General features: G+C 42.6%; 1 protein-coding gene across 4 annotated transcripts in view; it reads left to right on the top strand.

Annotated features, from left to right (window-relative positions):
* The window catches only part of Fhos (Formin homology 2 domain containing), a 140,840-nt gene that overhangs the window by 69,714 nt on the left and 52,000 nt on the right, over nucleotides 1-19,126 (top strand). For all 4 annotated transcript variants that reach the window (XR_015534455.1, XM_087346264.1, XM_087346263.1 and 1 more), the window contains one exon: nucleotides 11,735-11,844. Coding sequence is in view for 3 of the 4 variants with exons in the window: in XM_087346264.1 (XP_087202390.1) it covers nucleotides 11,735-11,844 (110 nt within the window). In the remaining variant the exon portion in view is untranslated. The remainder of the gene's footprint in view (nucleotides 1-11,734; nucleotides 11,845-19,126) is intronic.

The following is a 19,126-nucleotide window of genomic DNA, read 5'->3' as shown; positions in this document are numbered from 1 at the left end:
GTGTAATTGTTTACATTACAAAAATTCTCAGCTGTTGCTCATTCTGCCCGTGGGTGTCGCGAATGATATTGTTTAACATTTTTAGTAGGACGTCAGTAATGACGTCAATAATAGAAATAAATCATGTGGCTCGGTTGAGTGCGTAAATTGCAAATACTCGCCCCCCCCCCTCCCGGGCCAGTCGAATGCCGATCTCCAAAGGATTTTGACCAGAGTGTGGCTGGGGGGGGGGTTTAGGTATTTTACTAATGATGTTGAATTCATAAAATGTCGTTTAAGAGGCTTACAGGCTCTGTTTGCTCTGAAGATGACAGTCTTCTGGGACGGTGAGCCGCGTAATCTGATAGAACTTTACCGACGTTTCGAAGGTACTTACTGTCTCCATCATCAGGACGCGAAACATCCTGGAAAACAGGCATCTTAATACTCGTCGCCGTGAGAACACAAAATTTCACCTGCAGCATTATCCATATTCGATTCTTCTGACCCCCTGTAGTGATGTTCCTTTGTGAAACAAGGATTCTGTAAGACGTAACTTGCAGATTTTTCGTATGCCATGAGCGTAGGGCGTAGTCATTCTACCTCTTTTCCTCTTATCTTTCTCGTTTTTTTTTCTGATCGTCATTTTTTTGCCTCCCCCCTCCCGCTATCTCCCTCTTGACATACTCCCATTTCTTCTTCTCTTCTGCTTCGCTTTCTTATTTCTCATCCTTCATCACGTTTCATTTTAACATCTTTTCCTTCGTGAATGCGCCCAGACGAAGCGCATGTGTTTTGATTTATTGTGTGTACACTTTGCCAACCTTGAGAACTTTGCCCAGAGTCGCTGAAATTAGCTTCAGAGCTTCTGCATCGTCCTAGATTCTACTTCACATCACAAGGAAAAACGTCGCGTTTATGTCTCCCTCCTCTGCCTTCCACTGTTTGCACAGTTGCTGGTACACGCTCCATACGAAGTCGCTCTCTTGTCTGGAAGTTTCAGAACTGAATCCCTGATTTCCATACACGTTAACCTGCACCGTTGGTTATGTTAATTCTTAACCCTCATACCTGTTCACTTGTCAGCGCTTGAAGAGCCCCTCCTCGGTGCTGCAGCTGTATTGTATTCAGAGCATATTATTACAACGTCCGCTCCGCAGAATGACAAGTGCCTGCCTGTTTCTGCTTTCCACGTGTCTGCAACTCTTCAACCTCAACAACGCTGATGTCATCGTTCTACACTCTGAATCGTAACACCACCGAGGAATTGCACGTGAAATGCTCCAAGGCTCATTGTCCTGACGTCTCTGCAGAAGTGTTTTATTTCGGTATTGTAATATCCCATCAATATTATGAAGCATTTTATTGGTAAATGCGTGAAAAAGGCAACGTTATCTCTGGGCTGTACACCGTGAAGACGTGTATATGGACGTATAGCTCTCAACATTTTTAACCTAGATACTAGATGGACGTGTTAACTCGTAAAAGCTAAATAAACATCCACTTTGCGGGTTTAACATGAATGGGGCAGGTGAGAAATGTGTACAAACTCTTGGTTGGATATCCTGAAGGGCTGATACCTCTCGGAAGATCTATATGACATCAATCATCAATCTCGCTCGGGATAGGGGCCGGTGGTGGACTGTAGTGAATACTGTAATGAAACTCCGGGTTACAATAAGACCGCAGGGAATGCCTTGACTGGCTGAGCAACTGCTAGTTTGTTACGAAGGACTGTGCTGCATGGAGTTTAACCCCAAATCCTGCTTAGACAGGCCTGGGATTTAATCCATGGTTACTCGCGAGGTATCTCCAGCTACTGTGTGCAGACAGTAAGACGAATAATGGTGCCCGAATTTATAACTTGTGTTGGGCAAGGCCGTGGTCTAGGCAACACGGAGTTTTCCTCCGGGGGCTTCTTCCCCGGTTTCTCCGTGGCATCCCATTCACACACAGAAGAAGGCAATGGCAAACCACTTCTGGATCATCTGCCAAGAACGTATATGAACAGGTCCCAGTCCGAGAAAAGGATGGAAGGATCCTGTTCATATGGACCTGTCGTCAGACAGAACACTACATAAAAAATAAAATTAGTAACATGTCTGGCTGCTGGGAGCACGTCGTATGGTCGCCAGATGAGAGCGCTGACGTGTCAGAGGGACCATGCGTGTTTGTATTACGGGCTCCACCAGTAATTAGTGACGTATCGTTAAACACGACAGTAAACACATCCAGATTCAAGTTCCCAGGGAATTACCACCCAGCAGGGACTGGAAGATTCTTTCTTTCCGCGTTCTTCCTGTTTAACAGTTGAAGATCATCTTTCCATTCAACACTATGCACTTATGGAGTTGAGAACAAGTCGTTGAATAAGCTAAGAAGTGTTTGTTTTATGATTTGTTATCGAAAAACGCATTTTCTGTCAAAATCTGGAAATTTACTTCTGTATCCAACACGTTCAGTTATTTAAGCCTGTATCTGAGTAAGTAACTTCCTGCAGATCGGATGGATTTTCTTTTCTGTCCTGGTTCCTGTGGAGATCTTCTTACTCCGTTTGTAGAGATCTTTTTGCTATTTCCACGTTGTGTACGATGCATGTAATTAAAAAGCACTGGCCATTTGAACTGAATTTATTTAGTGTTTGAGGAGGTCACTGAAAAAAAAAATTCTACCGCCATTTTTCGACAATGCAAGCTGTTTGTAACTTCTAAGAATAGCAATTATACGTTTGCATTCGGACAGGGTTCTTTCATACACTCAAGCATGGGAAAGGTTGGTTTGTCAAAAGACTGCATGATGCGAAACGTCACGAAGTCAACTGAAAACCTCGGTCAGGGTAGATGGCCATCGGATTCGATCCAGATACCTTTTGAATACGAAGCAGACCGTGATGTGCTCTGAACTAGCGCACTTCGATTCGTCACAGACGGACAGACACGTTGTTGCCTGTTAAATAGGATATGGAGGTCTTCCCGATATTCCAAACCACTCGTAAAATGAAAGTATTACTATGTAGGATTTGGAGTTCTGACTGAGGTGAGTACGGAGATGGCTGTCTTCTGGGTTTTAGCTCCGATAAATCTGGTAGAAGTTTGCCAACGTTTCAGGGGTCCTTGATGCCTCAATCATCAGGGCGATGACCGGATGCGTTGGTAAACTACCAGACTACACGGCGCTACAACTTAGAAGACAGCAATCGATGTAATGCTATGTTTTTAAGAACCGGAAATCTTACCACTTGCATTTTTCTTTTTTAGAGAGACTGGTAAACGATTCCTTCCCCTGAAGCATCATGTCTGATGGCACGCGAAGTGCTAGTAATTCCCAGTTCTGTGGCGTGCGTAATGATTGAGTAAGAGACCGCTGATGGCGCTAGGAAGCATTGACCACAGTAGCAAATGCTCTGAAATGTAGAAGAAAATCAGCAGTCTGTGTTATGTAATCAGGCAGGAACTGTGAGTTAGAACGACTCTTACGAAAAGAGGTCACAGGCCATTATCAGGTGCAGTTATGCTCACGTATTTAAATATTTGCGTATAATATTTACAGCGTAGTGTGCCGTGATGACACGTTGATAAGTTTTATCTACACACATATTGAGTGAAGAACGCTAGAAATATGAAACGCTGAGCTAAGTATGTGTTATAGAATGTTACATGTGGCGTTTAAAGCTTGGAAACATGGGGGTTAATACTGTAAACGTCGTTTCGAGGCAAATTAGCTGACTCGGCTAAGGGGTGGATGACAACGATTCGATTCCTTTTAGTTGCAGTAACAGGGATTTGGACTGTCTGTGGGGCCCACTGACCCTCTTATTCGATGTTTCTACAGAAGTAAGCCGGCTGACATTTCATCTGTACCTGCTGCTGAATTTATGAATTAATGGATCTCCAACTTCGCTTCCCCCTGTAAAACGTCGGTTCGAATCTTAAACAAGTACAGTTGGCCCTGACAGGATTTTGTTCTCTGTCAACGCAGGCGAATGCTAGAGCGGCGCTTTGAAATAGACAAAGGGGCCCTTTTCCAAACCTCGGCATTTCACCGTACATAGTCGTCCTCCCATTTTGAAAGCTTCATAAGTTGATAGGAGCACTGTTAATTGTAATAAGAATAAAATATTCGCCATGTAAATTAGGGCATTGACTTCGGATCATTATACTTGCAGGAGACAGATCTGACTTCGTTCTAATGACAGTGTTCATTGTGATTACATAACGCGTTACATAACTATGTTAACTGTGCAGTATTGCCAGATTATCGCTCGTTTTCTTAGCAGTTCTTTGAAGTGCCTGAATATTTGCGGTATCAGTCAGAAACCTCAAGGTTCCTGGAAGCAAACGTTTTGATTCCCAAGATTGCTGTCGTCTGGGTTGTTGTACCGTGTAGTCCGGTAGATGTTTAGCGACGTTTCAGAGGTCCTTTGTGCCTCCATCATCAGGGCGGCGCAACAACCCAGAAGACGGCCATCTTCAGACTCACCGCCGTTTTGATTCTCTCTTACAGAAAGATGTCTGTGACTGCAGGAACAAATGATGACCCTGACCTTAGTTTCAAGTGAGATAATTCTGTCTTAAGAATGAATGTAGTGCGGAAATTGAGACATTTTACAGAGTTTGACACAGCAGAAAATTGTCAGTCGAAGAAAGGACTTGCTGTGGGCTGTGTAACCGGGGTTCAGATAGCGACAAGGACCTTCATATCTCTGTTCCACTGCGTCCCAATCGACCTGGGACCCACATAGCCTCTTTTTCAGTGGGTTGAGGGGGGGGGGGGGGTCAGTTCCGTAAGAGAGGGGTACAATGGCCGATAATTGAGACTTTACATTGATCTCCATCTAGTGCCGACTTGAGTGAGAAGCATTTCCTCTACGTCACCCATGCGCCCTAGTATCATGGTACAGGCTGCATGTCGGTCGAGTCCGTGTTCGGTTTGTTTTCGTAACACAGTCGGTAGTGTAAATGTTTTCAAAAGTGACCTAAACTGAGGTGCTACTTGCTACTAAGCAAACTGTAACTGCGGTGAAATGTGTATATCAGAAGGCTGGGATAGCGCTGTCATGATTCGTACTAGGTTGCGGGCCGAAGGACCGGATTTAGATTTCCTCCCGGGCAGAATTTCTGTCTTCGCCACAACGTCAAGCTTCCTGTCCGATAGGGGTTTCTTCCTCGGGAGTAAAGAGTCCAGGGTACGAAGCTAACGAGTCACTTAATTTATTGTCGAATGTAAGAATGCCTCCACTTCTCCATACGCCTGCATTGTGTGATGCTGAGAAAGGATCGAGGACGATTGTGATGGGATGGACATGTAGCGTGCATGGACAGATGAGAAGTGTGTAACATTTCAGTTTAGTGGGATTTTCATTTTGTATACCAGTTGTTATGAATTGGAAGGTAAACGTTTTTTCGTCCTTCTTGCCTCCGTTCTTGGTTTCCTTCTACCTTCCCTTTATTTTCTCTGGCATTCTCTTTGCCCCCTCTTTCACACATTCCTCATTAATATGATTCAGAAGTTATTAAAAATTTCTCCGTCTTTTCTTAGGTCAGCTGATGTCACGTCTTCTTATTGACATACAAAACTTTGTTACTGTAACCGTTCAGGGGACATTTCGAGCCACGTGTTTTTATTGTTTTAATTATAATTTGATGTGTTCTGCCAGGTTTTCTATTTCTGGTATTTTTATTATGTTGCTCAATATAATTCCCAACATCGACTTCAGGAACCTCGCCTGCGATATTTTTCTTTCAGATCTTGCGACCTCAGCTTCTGTGTTTCGTTTTACACAACGGCTGGGATAGGGAGCTCATTGTGCGTCCTCAGTTGTTCGTCTGCTCTCATATTTGTGCCAAACTGGCTTCTGATAAACCAGTATTTGTATTTTGTGTTATATTTTTATATTTTCCTCCCACGACTGTTTGCGCAAGCTTTTGCACGCCGTCTGTGTTTATTTACCGCCTTTCTAGTCGTTAAAACTTCGAGACAGTCGTGTATCTTTAACGGCGTTTGATGAAGCCGATAGTACGGACTCCGGGTCACTTGCCTGGATCGCTCGCTCACTCGGTAAGATGCTTTTCATTGTTTTAGCAGCCCCCCCTCCCCCCACCAGCAGACGACCTGCAGTGTGTTTTTAACATCGCTCAGGTCCTTTCTGGTCAATTGTATTTCGCTCAGACCGATCGCAGAGAAGCATTTCGCAGTACCATGGCGATTCAACCTAAAACACACGGATCTTACTTTGGTTATGTATTTCGTACTTGTAGCAGAATTTTCTGATCATGAAGCAAGGGCTTGATTCTTCATTATTTATGTTCACAAAAGGTAGGTTCACCATAGAAGCAGACATAATCCTTCAAACAACAAACAAGTTTAAGGGACTCTAAATTCTTATACATCCTCGGTGACCCTATTTCTTGTGCAGTGTAGGAGATAAAGCAGCCAGCAACCCCTACGATTTAATGATTTAATTGTATGCCAGCGGTGGGAAACACGGCCCTGTGTTCATGAAGCAAGGAAAGTTTGTTGTTGTTGGGGGGGAGACATTATGAAGGAATTTTAAGTGGTGAGGTCTAGGGTTATTTTGTATTTAGAAAGACATTCCCACAATTAAAGGAGTAGTGTTTCCGTTGATCCCGACTATAAAACACTCTGCTGTTATAATTCTTGTGGCCTAAACATCTTGCCCTCCGTCTTCACAGTCGTTACCTCTGAAGAACAAGATTTGTGTAGGGCTGAAAGGGAATTCAGATGAAGCTTGTTAATTTTACACGGGGATATCAAGCAATGAGAGGGGAAAAAAACAGTGTAAAATGTTTTTGGAGAAGGCATGTCATAAACTGATGTGCTGTGGGACTTTTCCTTTGTCTTGCTTCGGAAGCTCGATCTGCTTACTCGTCAGGTGCTTCGACCGTCGAGTTAACAACAAACCTTCCCGATGCCCACGCTTTGTTCTAACTACTACGGTTGTCTCTAAACGAACAGCGAACTTTGTGACTAGAGAACGCCTGAATGTCTGTGGTCAGGCATCCTGCGCTACTGCAACGTCGGAGTAGTTGCCGCTCGTGAACGGCGAAACATCCTGGCATTGCATTCGCCAGCCTCTTCTATTTACAGACCGGACATGCAAAAACTAACAGGATTTGCTTGTGTATAATTTATTACTTTGTTTAACGACACTTATCATTTTTATGGGTTAGCTTAAAATGTGAGAGTGGTTATTGATGACTTGGAACTACACTGAAGTGACGTTTTGAGTTCTGTCTTGACCTTTGGTGAACTCAAAGTTAGAATATCAAATCTAAAACTTCTTGACGATGGTGAAGAGTCAATTGAATAAAAATTTACTTGGATATTATCCATCGTCTAGTAAATATAAAACGTGAAACGACGTTTCGGAGATGGGACTCTATCTCCGTCTTCAGGTTCTTACACAGTTGGGCCCACTAGATAGAGCTAATCCCTATCTCCGGACCCTGAAGACGGAGATAGAGTCCCATCTCCGAAACGTCGTTTTACGTTTTATATTTACTAGACCATGGATAATATCCAAGTAAATTTTTATTCAATTCATAGTTAGAATGTTTCAGAGTTCCTGCCTCAGTAAGTGAGCCACTGTTGGTCGTCGGTGGGGCGTTACACCCTTAATCCGCGCCTCTGTTATGAACCAACACACAAGGACTAGTGTTTATACCCCAATCTTCATGCGCGGATGTACAGAGTTACGTTAAGTGAGATGCCACAGGAAAGGAGCGCACCGTGAATCCTTATTACGTATCTGACGAAGCATCTGCGGATAGCGGGTGAGAAGACCCTCAAGTAGATGCTAATCAGACGTTTCACTCTTGTGTAACCCTAAAAGTACGTTATTCAGGGCGACCCTGGCCGCTTTCGAACCGACCTGTTTCATTGTTGTAGAAAGGAAACGTAAATACGACTGTCAGGCGAGCTAAACCAAAGTTTCTCAAAGTTTCTCACTTGGTAGCACACTAAATTGTATAAAATGATTAAGTAAAGTCTTCCCACTACACTCCTTGAAAGCGCTTAGGGGGAGAGCAAGTATTGTTTCTACTTATTCTTGACCTCGGCACTAGATGGGGTGAGTGGTCAGCGCCACGCTCTGGCCGCTCTTTACCCCCAGGGAAAAGATTCCTCCGTGGTACCCATTAGACAAGAGGTTGGTTGAGCCCCACAGTCGATCTGGACGCAGAAGATAAAGAAAACATTTGCTCCTACCGGGGATCTAACGCCGGTCGTCCAGTCTGCAGTCCGTTTTTCTTCCGAATGCAAGTCGAATCTTTTAAGAACAGATGATCACAAGTTTCCCTCTTTGCGTCTGTCTGTCTGTCTGTCGAGTGGATTTTGTATGCTGGACGGACAAGTACGAGGCGCGTGGAACGCAACTGCTGTAACAATATAATGACCTTCAGGTTCTTCGTCTCGTATCGAACAGTGATGGTTCAATTCGTACGCCTGCTGCTACTTCTGTGGTCATTCATGCTACATCTCATCAGGGGTCAACCACCGAACGAAACTGCCTGCCGTCATAAAAACTAGAATCTCGTCCGTCCAGCTCTTTTCTGATTGAATGCTTTTGGAAGATATCCCAGTCTTAGACGAGATATGCGTACTTCAGATTTCAGATTTTTAATCTTGGAAGTCGTTCACTTTTTTACCCGTCGTAAGATTGTTATAGTAACTAATACAAAGTGTCCCATGTAACTTGGAACCCACCTTCTACCGTGTGGCGACTATGTTCTACTTTGTGACTATCGGTAGATTGCTTGCTGTTGGTGCGATGTGCTGTCGTGGAGGGTTCCACGTTAAGTGGGACATACGCATTCTTGAATTTGATTTATTTTTATATGTTATCTCTTCAGTGCCATGAACCGATGTCATACAGTGATTTACTGTGAATTGTGTAGCGGTATGATTTCAAAAGTGTGTTATCTAGGTACGACGTCCAAACGAGGTGTGTTACGGGCAAGGTCACCCAGATTAGTTTCAGCTTTCAAACCTAAAGTTGTAGAGACTTGGATTGCATTTTGTGATATAAGGAACTGGACGTAATTTTTCAGACAGTGAAATACGTCCAAATGATAATCTTGATGGCATTTTCGATAGGCGTATATACGTTCATGTACAGTGTTTTTTTTTAATAATTGTTCCTTAAAAGCTAATAGGTCAGAATACACGTCAACATATATCGTAGGCTGTACATTACATCTGTCTTGATCAGTTTGTAATGCAAATTGAAGTCTGAATGAATGCTGTTGTCTGTAATGATAGTTTGTTATTGGTGGCGATGATGAACGTTCGGATCTCTTAATAATATAAAATAATTTTAACAGATTAAGTCTGAAGGTTTTTGACGACTGTGCGTTATAATTTGTAAAAGTGAAATTTTGGACGTTTTGGACATGAAGGCGAAAGAAGATACAGCTTCCGAAACGTAATTTTATTGAATTATAGACAATTGATAAGGCCCAAAATTCCTCTCTTACAGAATATCTTGAAGAGTTTAATACCAACTCTTATGGGCAAACCATGTGTCTTGGAGTTGGTACAGGCAGAGAAGTGCAATTGTACTATGGCCCACTGATGCGAGTTGATGGTATGCAGTCGTGCTAATCTCACGGAGAGAAGTGGAAAACAGGAAAGGAAGTTGGTCCGTGTCTTGAACTTTGCCAGCGATGGCTTCAGCTGCCTTCTCATTTATTTTAATCCTGGAGTTAAGAACCGCTAGCTGCCGGCTTCGTGGCATTAAACTCTAAAATGCGTTTTTCACGTCTTAAATATTAGACGGTCGTTGTGCCTGTGACTTTAATTTATGTTATAAGTGTTAGTGTAGGGTAAATAACATCAGCCTGGGTGCTTGGGTGGGTGGGGGTGGGGGGGCGAATGTAGAGCCATCAGCGAAATTCTTGTTGAGTTCTGAATGTAGTGGTTTGTGGGTTTTAATTTAACTTTCGACATTTATCTAGAATGATATTAGACTCAGTAAGACGTTGAACTTGTAACTTTTATTCGGCTGTTTATGTGAAATATTTGCTATCGTGTATAAAGTGTTGTTACATATTTCGTCTGTTATTCGGCTGATCACGCTTTAGAATTACGGCCAAATTGCCATCTTAGGTGGATTTCCTCAGTTGCTTCTGGGGTAATACCTTCAAATAAATTAACGTCAGAAATCTAAACGCAATAGTTAAACAATCTTTAAACCTGTCACTTTATTTTGTGTCACGAGAAGATACGGGATCAGTATCGTGTTGCTCCGTTGTACGACATTGTCCTTAAATTATTGATTGATTCGGGGGAAGATTGCGGGAAGCGGGATTAGGCAGCGGGCGTGAGATTCTATGAGCATCCTGTGCCAAGCGGGCTACGCTTTCTCTCACAATTTTTAGGTCATGTCACTTACAGGTCTCGGGGTCACATTCCGTCAGTAACACGCAGAACTGCCTGTTGACTGTCATCCGAGCTGCTGCCCTTTAGCAGCGCAGAGTTCAACGGATCAGGACGACGTCGTTTGTCACACCGTAGCAACTGTGAGTGAACCCGGTGCCATATGAATGCACCGCGTTCCTGATATGTCGTGCGCATTTCTGTCAAAAAAATATTCGACACAAATTAGAAGATGAGAAAGGCAACGAAAGGAACAGGAGAGCGAAGTAAAATAGACCAAAATGTAAGGAGAAAATAATGAAACAAAGGAGAAAATAAAAAAGGGCATTTGAAAAGAGTTGGAAGAAGATGCACCAAAGAATAAGTTGCGACTCCTTGTCCACTCGCATTTTAAATAACCTAGAATACTATTAGAATTTAAATTAAATTAGAAAATTACACCAATAATGATGGTAAAATCTAAAGTAATAAACACATGTAGACAAGTATATTTTCTCGTAAGACCCAAATTCCCTCAACAGCAAATGATCACCAGCTAACACTAGCGTGTTACTCGGGCAGATTTGGCATCGTGGTATGTATAGAACATTTTCGTGCGCGTTTAATTTTGGTGTGTATTTATAAATACTACGTTACATGAAGCTCATAATCTTTCAACACATTCATCCTATCAGGAAACTTAAACTTTGGCCGTAACTTTTGTGTGTTGTGTATTTTGGAATCGTTAAATGCTAAACAGTTGAACTGATTGCCTCCGTAATGATTAATTACCCCGCGTAGTCGTCGTAGGTTTAATTTTCCAAATCGATGATCAGGATTGCCGCAGTGGCTGCATAATCCTATAAAGGAAAAAGCCGCGTATCTTAAAACCCATACGGGCGGATGTTTCTGGTATTTCTTGGAACTGCTACATGAAAGAATTTTGCTAAGCGACCTATGGCCTGCGGATACTTTTGTATTAGCATAATGGAGCTTTGCTTCGCGACACACCTCTTGTATCTACATCGCCGTAACGACGTGACCACTATTTGTTCGTAATTTTAGCAAAAGAGGAGGAGAATATCCCGCAGATTGTCGGAAACGTGAGTCCACCTCGAGAGCCATTAGTATTCGACTTCACAAACAGGTTCCTCGCCTCCTTACCCTCTGTTGTTAAGGGTTGATGCCTGACTTTCTCTCTGTGCCTTACGACATGAATCCATGCCCAAGGTTGCATTTATTATTGTTTTTTTTCCGCGTAGAGATCCGAGTGTTAATGGGAATCGGAGACAGTCGTTTATTAAGTCGCGAGCGAACATTCACTGCGAAGAAACGCCGCTCTCTTGTGCCCGTGTGGCTCATCGGTCTGTCTTTGTTCCAGCTGGACGACACTGCTCTTCAGCTGTACAGGGATGGCGACTATGGGTCATACCTCGACCTCGAGGCCTCAATCAGTGAGCAACAGGAAGAATTCGACGGCTTCCAGACAAAGTAAGCCTTACTTTCGCTGCGACTTAATATGATAAAATCTTCTCGGGCAACCAGCTCCGCCAATCCGAAGCAAACGTCCAACCGGTGTCTGCGGTCAGTCGTCACGTCCTCTCCTGATAATGAAGACAGAAAGCGTGTCTTAAACGCTGGACTTTTGCCCCGAATTGATGGAGCTGGTCGCCCGAGAAGATTTTATCACAGAGTAAAAGTCTTGATGCATGCATTTCAATGTTTCACAACCTGTGGCAGGTCAGCTTTAAAAATTGTTTGACGTGGCAAATCGCAGTGGAAATTCCGAACTTCGATATTGTCTATCTACACCCCTGCACGTGCACGTCTATTGCCTTTACTACGGTGCTATTTTCTTCGACCCACGTGTCATGTAGTCAGCGTGGGGCCACGTCGAGTGATGTCTTCTTTGTGCAGATAAAGATGAAGGTATGAGAACGTGTTGGCAGCAGGCAGCTTATCCCTTCCGGGATAATCTTGTATCGGCACATTGCATTGTTTACTTTCTGCAACTGAAACCAGTAGTGGAAATACATTTCTCCGCCCGCTCTACCATACATTGAGGTCAGAGGTCGGTCTCTGGTGTCTTTATTCTTAAAAAAGCGAATCGCCCTTCTTGATTAACACTTCTCGCTTAACGACAAATTAAATAATTTCAGTAGCGTTGTATAATAAGTCATAATACGATGATTTTATTTTCAAGGTCAAAGCTAAATCGAAAGTTTCGTAAGGTTGTATATTATTTGATTACTTTTAATACCTAACAGAAAATAATTTTGCTTTAAAGGGGTCCTCCAGAAAGCTAGGGAAGCTCGTCTTTTCCTGGTGTTTTTGCTGTAGACTGGGGTGCTTGCACTAAGTTAGGTTACGGCACGGGAGAACACGTCTCGTCTCCTACCGGATGACTTCTCCATTAAGACAGGAAACGCCGCGCTCCTCTCAGTGCCCTGTCAACATATCACCCACGATCACGTCAGCTGAAATGTCAGGTGCCACCCTGGTGCAAAGGAAGCCTGACTTTTTGTTATCGCCGAGGCAACATTTTAAAAAGAACTGAGCAGGATTTCTGAACTTGTTAAAATCTCGTGGAGGTGTAGTTACCTGTTTGTGTGTAGTTTATTTAACGACTGAAGTGCGAAATGGACATATGACCTTGAATGACGGCGCTGCGGCGACGTAGAATGTAGTCGTGGCCTGTTTTACGGACTGTTTCGGTTTTATCTGGAAGGGCAGAGAGACAAAACGAAACTCCTCGCTCGGCTATTCTGCATCGGGTTCCTGGCAATCTGACCTGGTGCCTTTGGTCTTAATTTACGCCGAACTGCAAATTGTACTTGCAGTTTTACGAAGTTCTTTCGAAAGCGATCTGGTTTTTCTGAAGTCCTCTGTACTGAAATAACGAACCGTTTATTATAGTTTAATAGTCTTGTGAATTATAGCCTGACTGACCAAAATGAAGTTACCAAATGCGCCGCCATTTTTCTCTGGTTTTGTTTCTAATAATAGTGAGCTAATGAAACGAAATTGCTTCTGGAATTCCTCTTTGTGATTTGACCGCTTAACTGACACACGAACGCCTCCGCACTACAAGAAACAAGACACTGAATTACTCTTACCTGTCATAAGTAACATATATGTTCCATGGCCCCGCCCATTTTAGAATCCTTGATTTTATTATCCTAATAATCAGTGAAGGGGATAATTTATTAAGCTGCATATTACGCAATGAAGCAGACCGTACTCGAAGTTATTTATATTTTTTAAGATGTAAGGGCAGTGGGAATCAGAGCAGTGCATTCTAGTCAAGGTACTGTCCACAGATCACGAGAAAAACTCTGCTGAGGGAAGTCGTTTCTGGTCGGTGCGGGGGGAATGTTACTTATCAGCTGGACTAGACGGCTGCTATTGGTGGGAAGTGTGATACGTCAGAGTTTTACGCTACTACACAGACTGAAAACATCAAGCAGTTAAGAGTAGCGTGTAGTGAGTGCACCTCTAATGTGTTCTGTGGGTGTTGCGATAATATTCTAGATTAAATAACTGTGCCGCTGTGAGGTAATCCTAAAGCTGTACCCATTAGAACACGTGAAAGACTGTCGTCTGTTGTTCGTTCAGTGGTTGTGGAACGAATGCTTTTAGGATGGGTCGTCACTCACCGCGAAATCTTGCACATGCGCGTATATCGAATTCCTAGCAGGAATTTTCTCCTGCTCTGTGTTCTGTGGGTGTTGCGATAATATTCTAGATTAAATCGCTGTGCCGCTGTGAGGTAATCTTAAAGCTGTGCCCATTAGAACACGTGAAAGATTGTCGTCTGTTGTTCGTTCAGTGGTTGTGGGACGAATGCTTTTAGGATGGGTCGTCACTCACCGCGAAATCTTGCGCATGCGCGTATATCGAATTCCTAGCAGGAATTTTCTCCTGTTCTGTGTTCTGTGGGTGTTGCGATAATATTCTAGATTAAATCGCTGTGCCGCTGTGAGGTAATCTTAAAGCTGTACACATTAGAACACGTGAAAGACTGTCGTCTGTTGTTCGTTCAGTGGTTGTGGAACGAATGCTTTTAGGATGGGTCGTCACTCACCGCGAAATCTTGCGCATGCGCGTATAACGAATTCCTAGCAGGGATTTTCTCCTGATCTGCGGACTGTAGTTGATCAACTTCTGGTCACCAGAATCTGGAACAATAGAATCGTATTTGAGTCAATCGGACTAGGGTGAATCTTTTGTCCTGTGGAACTCCCATCTGCTTCCTCTAAGGTCTCGATCTTTGTACCTGGACTGCATCCGGTCTGTCTCCCCTTCCTCTACCAGCGACACATGACGTCGGTATTTCAGTGGCGAACTGGCCGCATCTGTATATTTACATATATACGTATATGTATGTGCTATTTACGTGAACTACGAAACACGAATGTAGAAGTCAGACGAAGTGTTCGTGGTTCTCACCTCAGGTCCTTCGTGTTCATCTCTCTCTATTTCCCACAACGGAAACACGGGAGAAAAAATGCGTTTAAACTCGGTAAAATCTTCGATCGAATTCACTGTTCTTTATTTCCTCATTAGTTTATTTTCCTACGCTTTAGAAAATTTCGTAAAGTACGAGGTGCGATCGGAAAGTTTCTAGACTGCGCCTATAAAAACCCGTACAATTATCTCAGGTACTAAATTCATCCATCACCCTCGAAGTACTTCCCCTGGGAGTGAACACAACGATCCCAGCGCCGCTGCCAAGCCTGGAAGCATCCCTGGAAATCTTTCTTTGTCAGCCTGTCAAGCACCATCTGCGATTCTGCCTGAATCTCTTCTATCGTCTCAAATCTCCTTCCATTTAGCTGGATTTTCATCTTTGGGAAGAGGAAGAAGTCACACGGAGCTTAGAAAGGAAGTTGGGGTCGGTTCTTGCAAGATCTTTGAGCTCCTGACAAACGAGAAGTCGATTCTGCTTCTGGTCCTCAGACAGGATGCGTCGCATGTGGAGTTATTATTATTATTATTATTATTATTTATTATTGACTGCAAATGGGTTTATACCCGGTGGCAGTGTCCTACAATAACATACAAAACAATGAGACAGAACAGAACAATGAGATACATCAACACAATGAGACAGAACAAAACAATAAACAAAAGGACACAACAAAAACAATAAGACACAATAAACAATGAGATACATCAACACAGAGACAGAACAAAACAATAAACAAAAGGACACAACAAAAACAATATGACACCCAAACAATGGGATACATCAACACAATGAGACACAAGAAAACAATAAACAAAGGACACAACAAAAACAATAAGACACAATAAACAATGAGATACATCAACACAGAGACAGAACAAAACAATAAACAAAAGGACACAACAAAAACAATATGACACACAAACAATGGGATACATCAACACAATGAGACACAACAAAACAATAAACAAAGGACACAACAAAAACCATAAGACACAACATACAATGAGATACATCAACACAGAGACAGAACAAAACAATAAAAAAGGACACAACAAAAACAACACATCCCACTCAAAATCAACCAACTCATAAATTACAAAACCATCCAACCTCAAGTACTTAACTTAAAAAAAAGAACTTAATACCACCTAGACATAAGACAATAACTGTAATGTATTACAAACGTCATGAACTGATGCACTCACACAACAATACAATGAGACACAACAATACAACATACCACACTCAAAATAAAACATCTGACACAATAAAAAAACACACATCCACTAATTAATCACAATACTTAAGAGTGGAATATAAAGTCCGCTCTCAGTACATGAAAATTTTATCCCAAAGAACTACAGCCCTTCATCACTTGGAGACTAAGACACTTCACTTCACTTATCACCATTTATTCCCAACTTAATAACCCTTAGCTTGTAACTACTTTTCTGACCCTCTTTCTAAAGGTGCCTAATTTACAGGGGAAAGACTCTAGCACGCCTGGAGGTAATTGGTTCCAGCTTCTTATGGTCCTATTTACAAAGGAATATTTGCCTACATCCGTTCTTTGTTTCCTAGTCCTAATTTTCCGAGTATGATCGTCCCTGCCCAGGTAGCATGGCTTTAATAATCTATCCTCTATCATTTTCCAAGCCCGGCCCCCCGTGTATGCTTTGAAAAGGGCGCACATTCGGGCTATCAATCTACGCTGTGCCAATGTTTCCCAACCAGATTCGTTCGTGAAATTAGCAAATTTAGCCGCTCTCTTCTGCACCCGATTTAGTGCTCTTACCTGTCCTTCCCTGTAAGGGTCCCAACACACAGTTCCATATTCAAGTATCGGTCTCACTAGCGACGTATAAGCTAAACGTTTCGTATTGTTATTTCCCTTTTTTAGTATACGCATTACGAAATGGAGAGCCTTCCATGCTTTAATTAGTGTATAATTCACATGATCTGCCCAGCTCAGATCACTGCGAATAAGTATTCCTAAGTACTTAAAGCTATTTGCCTCTGGAATTAATTGATCCCCAAAAAAGTAACTCAGCTTATCCTTCACCCTAGCTCTATTGAAGCTGACTGCTTTACTTTTACCTGGATTTATCTTCATTTCATTTTCTACCGCCCATTCCCATAATCTATTCATATCTGTCTGTAACTTATCAATGTCACTACTATCCATTATTTTCCTGTATACTATACAATCATCAGCGAAAAGCCGTATATTTGAATCAATGTTTTTCCAAATATCATTAACATAAGCTAGGAATAGCAAGGGACCTAATACGCTCCCTTGCGGCACCCCTGACGTTACCCTGACTTCATGAGATAGCTGTCCTTCCACTCTTACTCTTTGCGAACGTCCTAAGAGAAATTCCTTTACCCATAACACTACCCTCAAGTCCACACCGGTTGCAGCAATTTTTGTAATCAGCCTATCGTGTGGGACTAAATCGAATGCCTTTGAGAAATCTATTATAACCGCATCAGTCCTGATTCCCTCGTCCAATGAATCAGCAACATCTTGACAAACCGTGACTACTTGACTTTCGCATGAGTACCCTGGTCTAAACCCATGTTGACCCTCATATAACCACTCACTCCTTTCCCAGACTTGCCTTAGATACCCTGCTATAACGTGCTCCATTTGCTTGCAAACCACCGAGGTTAAACTGACCGGTCTATAGTTCCCAACTACCGATCGATCTCCCCCTTTATAAATAGGGACCACTATAGCTTTCTTCCAGTCCCCTGGGATAGAATTGTTGTTCATCGTTACCTCCAGCAGACGCGCAAGGTATGGAATCATTGCTTCCCCACCTAACTTTAAAATTTCCCCGGGGATGCCATCTGATCCGACGGATTTATTTTTCCCGATTGCTGCTATCCGTTTCCTTATGATATTGATACTAATGGTAAACGTTTTATCTGAATCTGTTGATTGGATTAGCTGGTTATTTAGCGAAATTATCCGTTCGCAACTGAATACCGACGCATAATAAGCGTTAAGGGAGTTGGCCTTTTCTGTTTGATCTGTGATGAGGTTTCCTTTAACGCCCTTGATTGCCGGAATAGTTTCTCTATTACCCTTACGTCTTTTAACATATTTGTAAAACTCTGTCCAGCTTCTCCCCTCTCTTTGCAAGACCGAAGTTAAGAATGTCTCCTGAGCCTTCTTTTTTACTATCAGCAACTCCTTGGATAACCGTTTCAGCTCCGCTTGGTACTGCCCTCCAGAATTTCTCTTATTATAAACCCTCCTCACCTTTACCTTCAGACGTTTCACTTCCTTGGTATAATATTCCGGATCCGGATTTTTACTCAGGATTCTTTGAGGTACAAAACGATCGATACCCTCGAAGACTATATCCTTATAGCTTTCCCATATCTCTTCCACGCTACTACCATTTCCAGCCCATAATTTAAACTTTTCCCGAAGAAAGCTTTGTAATCCTAAAACATTTGTTTTATGGAACATGGGGACTAATCTTTCTACCTGCGGTTCACGGATTTTTTCTTCCCATTCCACTTCTAATATTACCCCACTGTGGTCACTGATCCCCTGCACAATGCTGCAAGAGGTGAGCGAACTTTCAGGCCGGACCAGGTAAACATCCAGCAATGCATCCCCTCGGGTTGGCCTATCGACTACCTGCTTGTACCCATTTTCCCATACCAGTCTATTTATAAATGCCTGATTTCTGCTAGTACCTTCCACGTTTCCCTTCCAATCTGCGTAGGGCAAATTTAAATCACCCCCAATGATACTACGCTTCGTAGAATTTCCTAAATGACTAGTTCGTGCTGCCAATCGTTCAAAAACTTGCATGTCCTCGTTAGGAGCTCTGTATATTCCTATAATTTCCCACGAATATTTTGTATCTATTCCTTTCACTTCTACCGCAATCATCTCAAAATCCTCATCTACCCATAACTCCGTACAGGCAATGAAATGTTTAACACATATGAAAACCCCACCACCACGGGCAGACCTATCTCTCCTGAAAGTTGTAAAATCTGTCCTAAAAACTTCAGCATTGCTAATATCTTCTTTAAGCCAAGACTCCGTGCCTATAACAATATCGGGGTTATACGTGTCAACTAAATTCCAAAGCTCTAAGGCTTTATTATAGATACTCCTACAGTTAACCTGCAGCACCACTAACGACTTGCCTTCAACCCTATATGCTGCTACCGAAGTTAAAGTTTCTGCCCCTGCCCTAGCTTCTATTTCCCTACTCACCAATTTACTCGTCTCTGTTCCCCTTATTTCATGCAAAGCCTTCTGTTCTCCAGTTG

This window comes from Zootermopsis nevadensis, unplaced genomic scaffold, assembly GCF_977971745.1.
Source record: "Zootermopsis nevadensis isolate Lab colony 2312 unplaced genomic scaffold, Znev_1.0 Znev_ptg000010l, whole genome shotgun sequence".
Taxonomy (NCBI): Eukaryota; Metazoa; Arthropoda; class Insecta; order Blattodea; family Termopsidae; genus Zootermopsis; species Zootermopsis nevadensis.
Note: the sequence above shows the minus strand (reverse complement) of the source record. Positions and strands in the feature narration are given on the sequence as shown.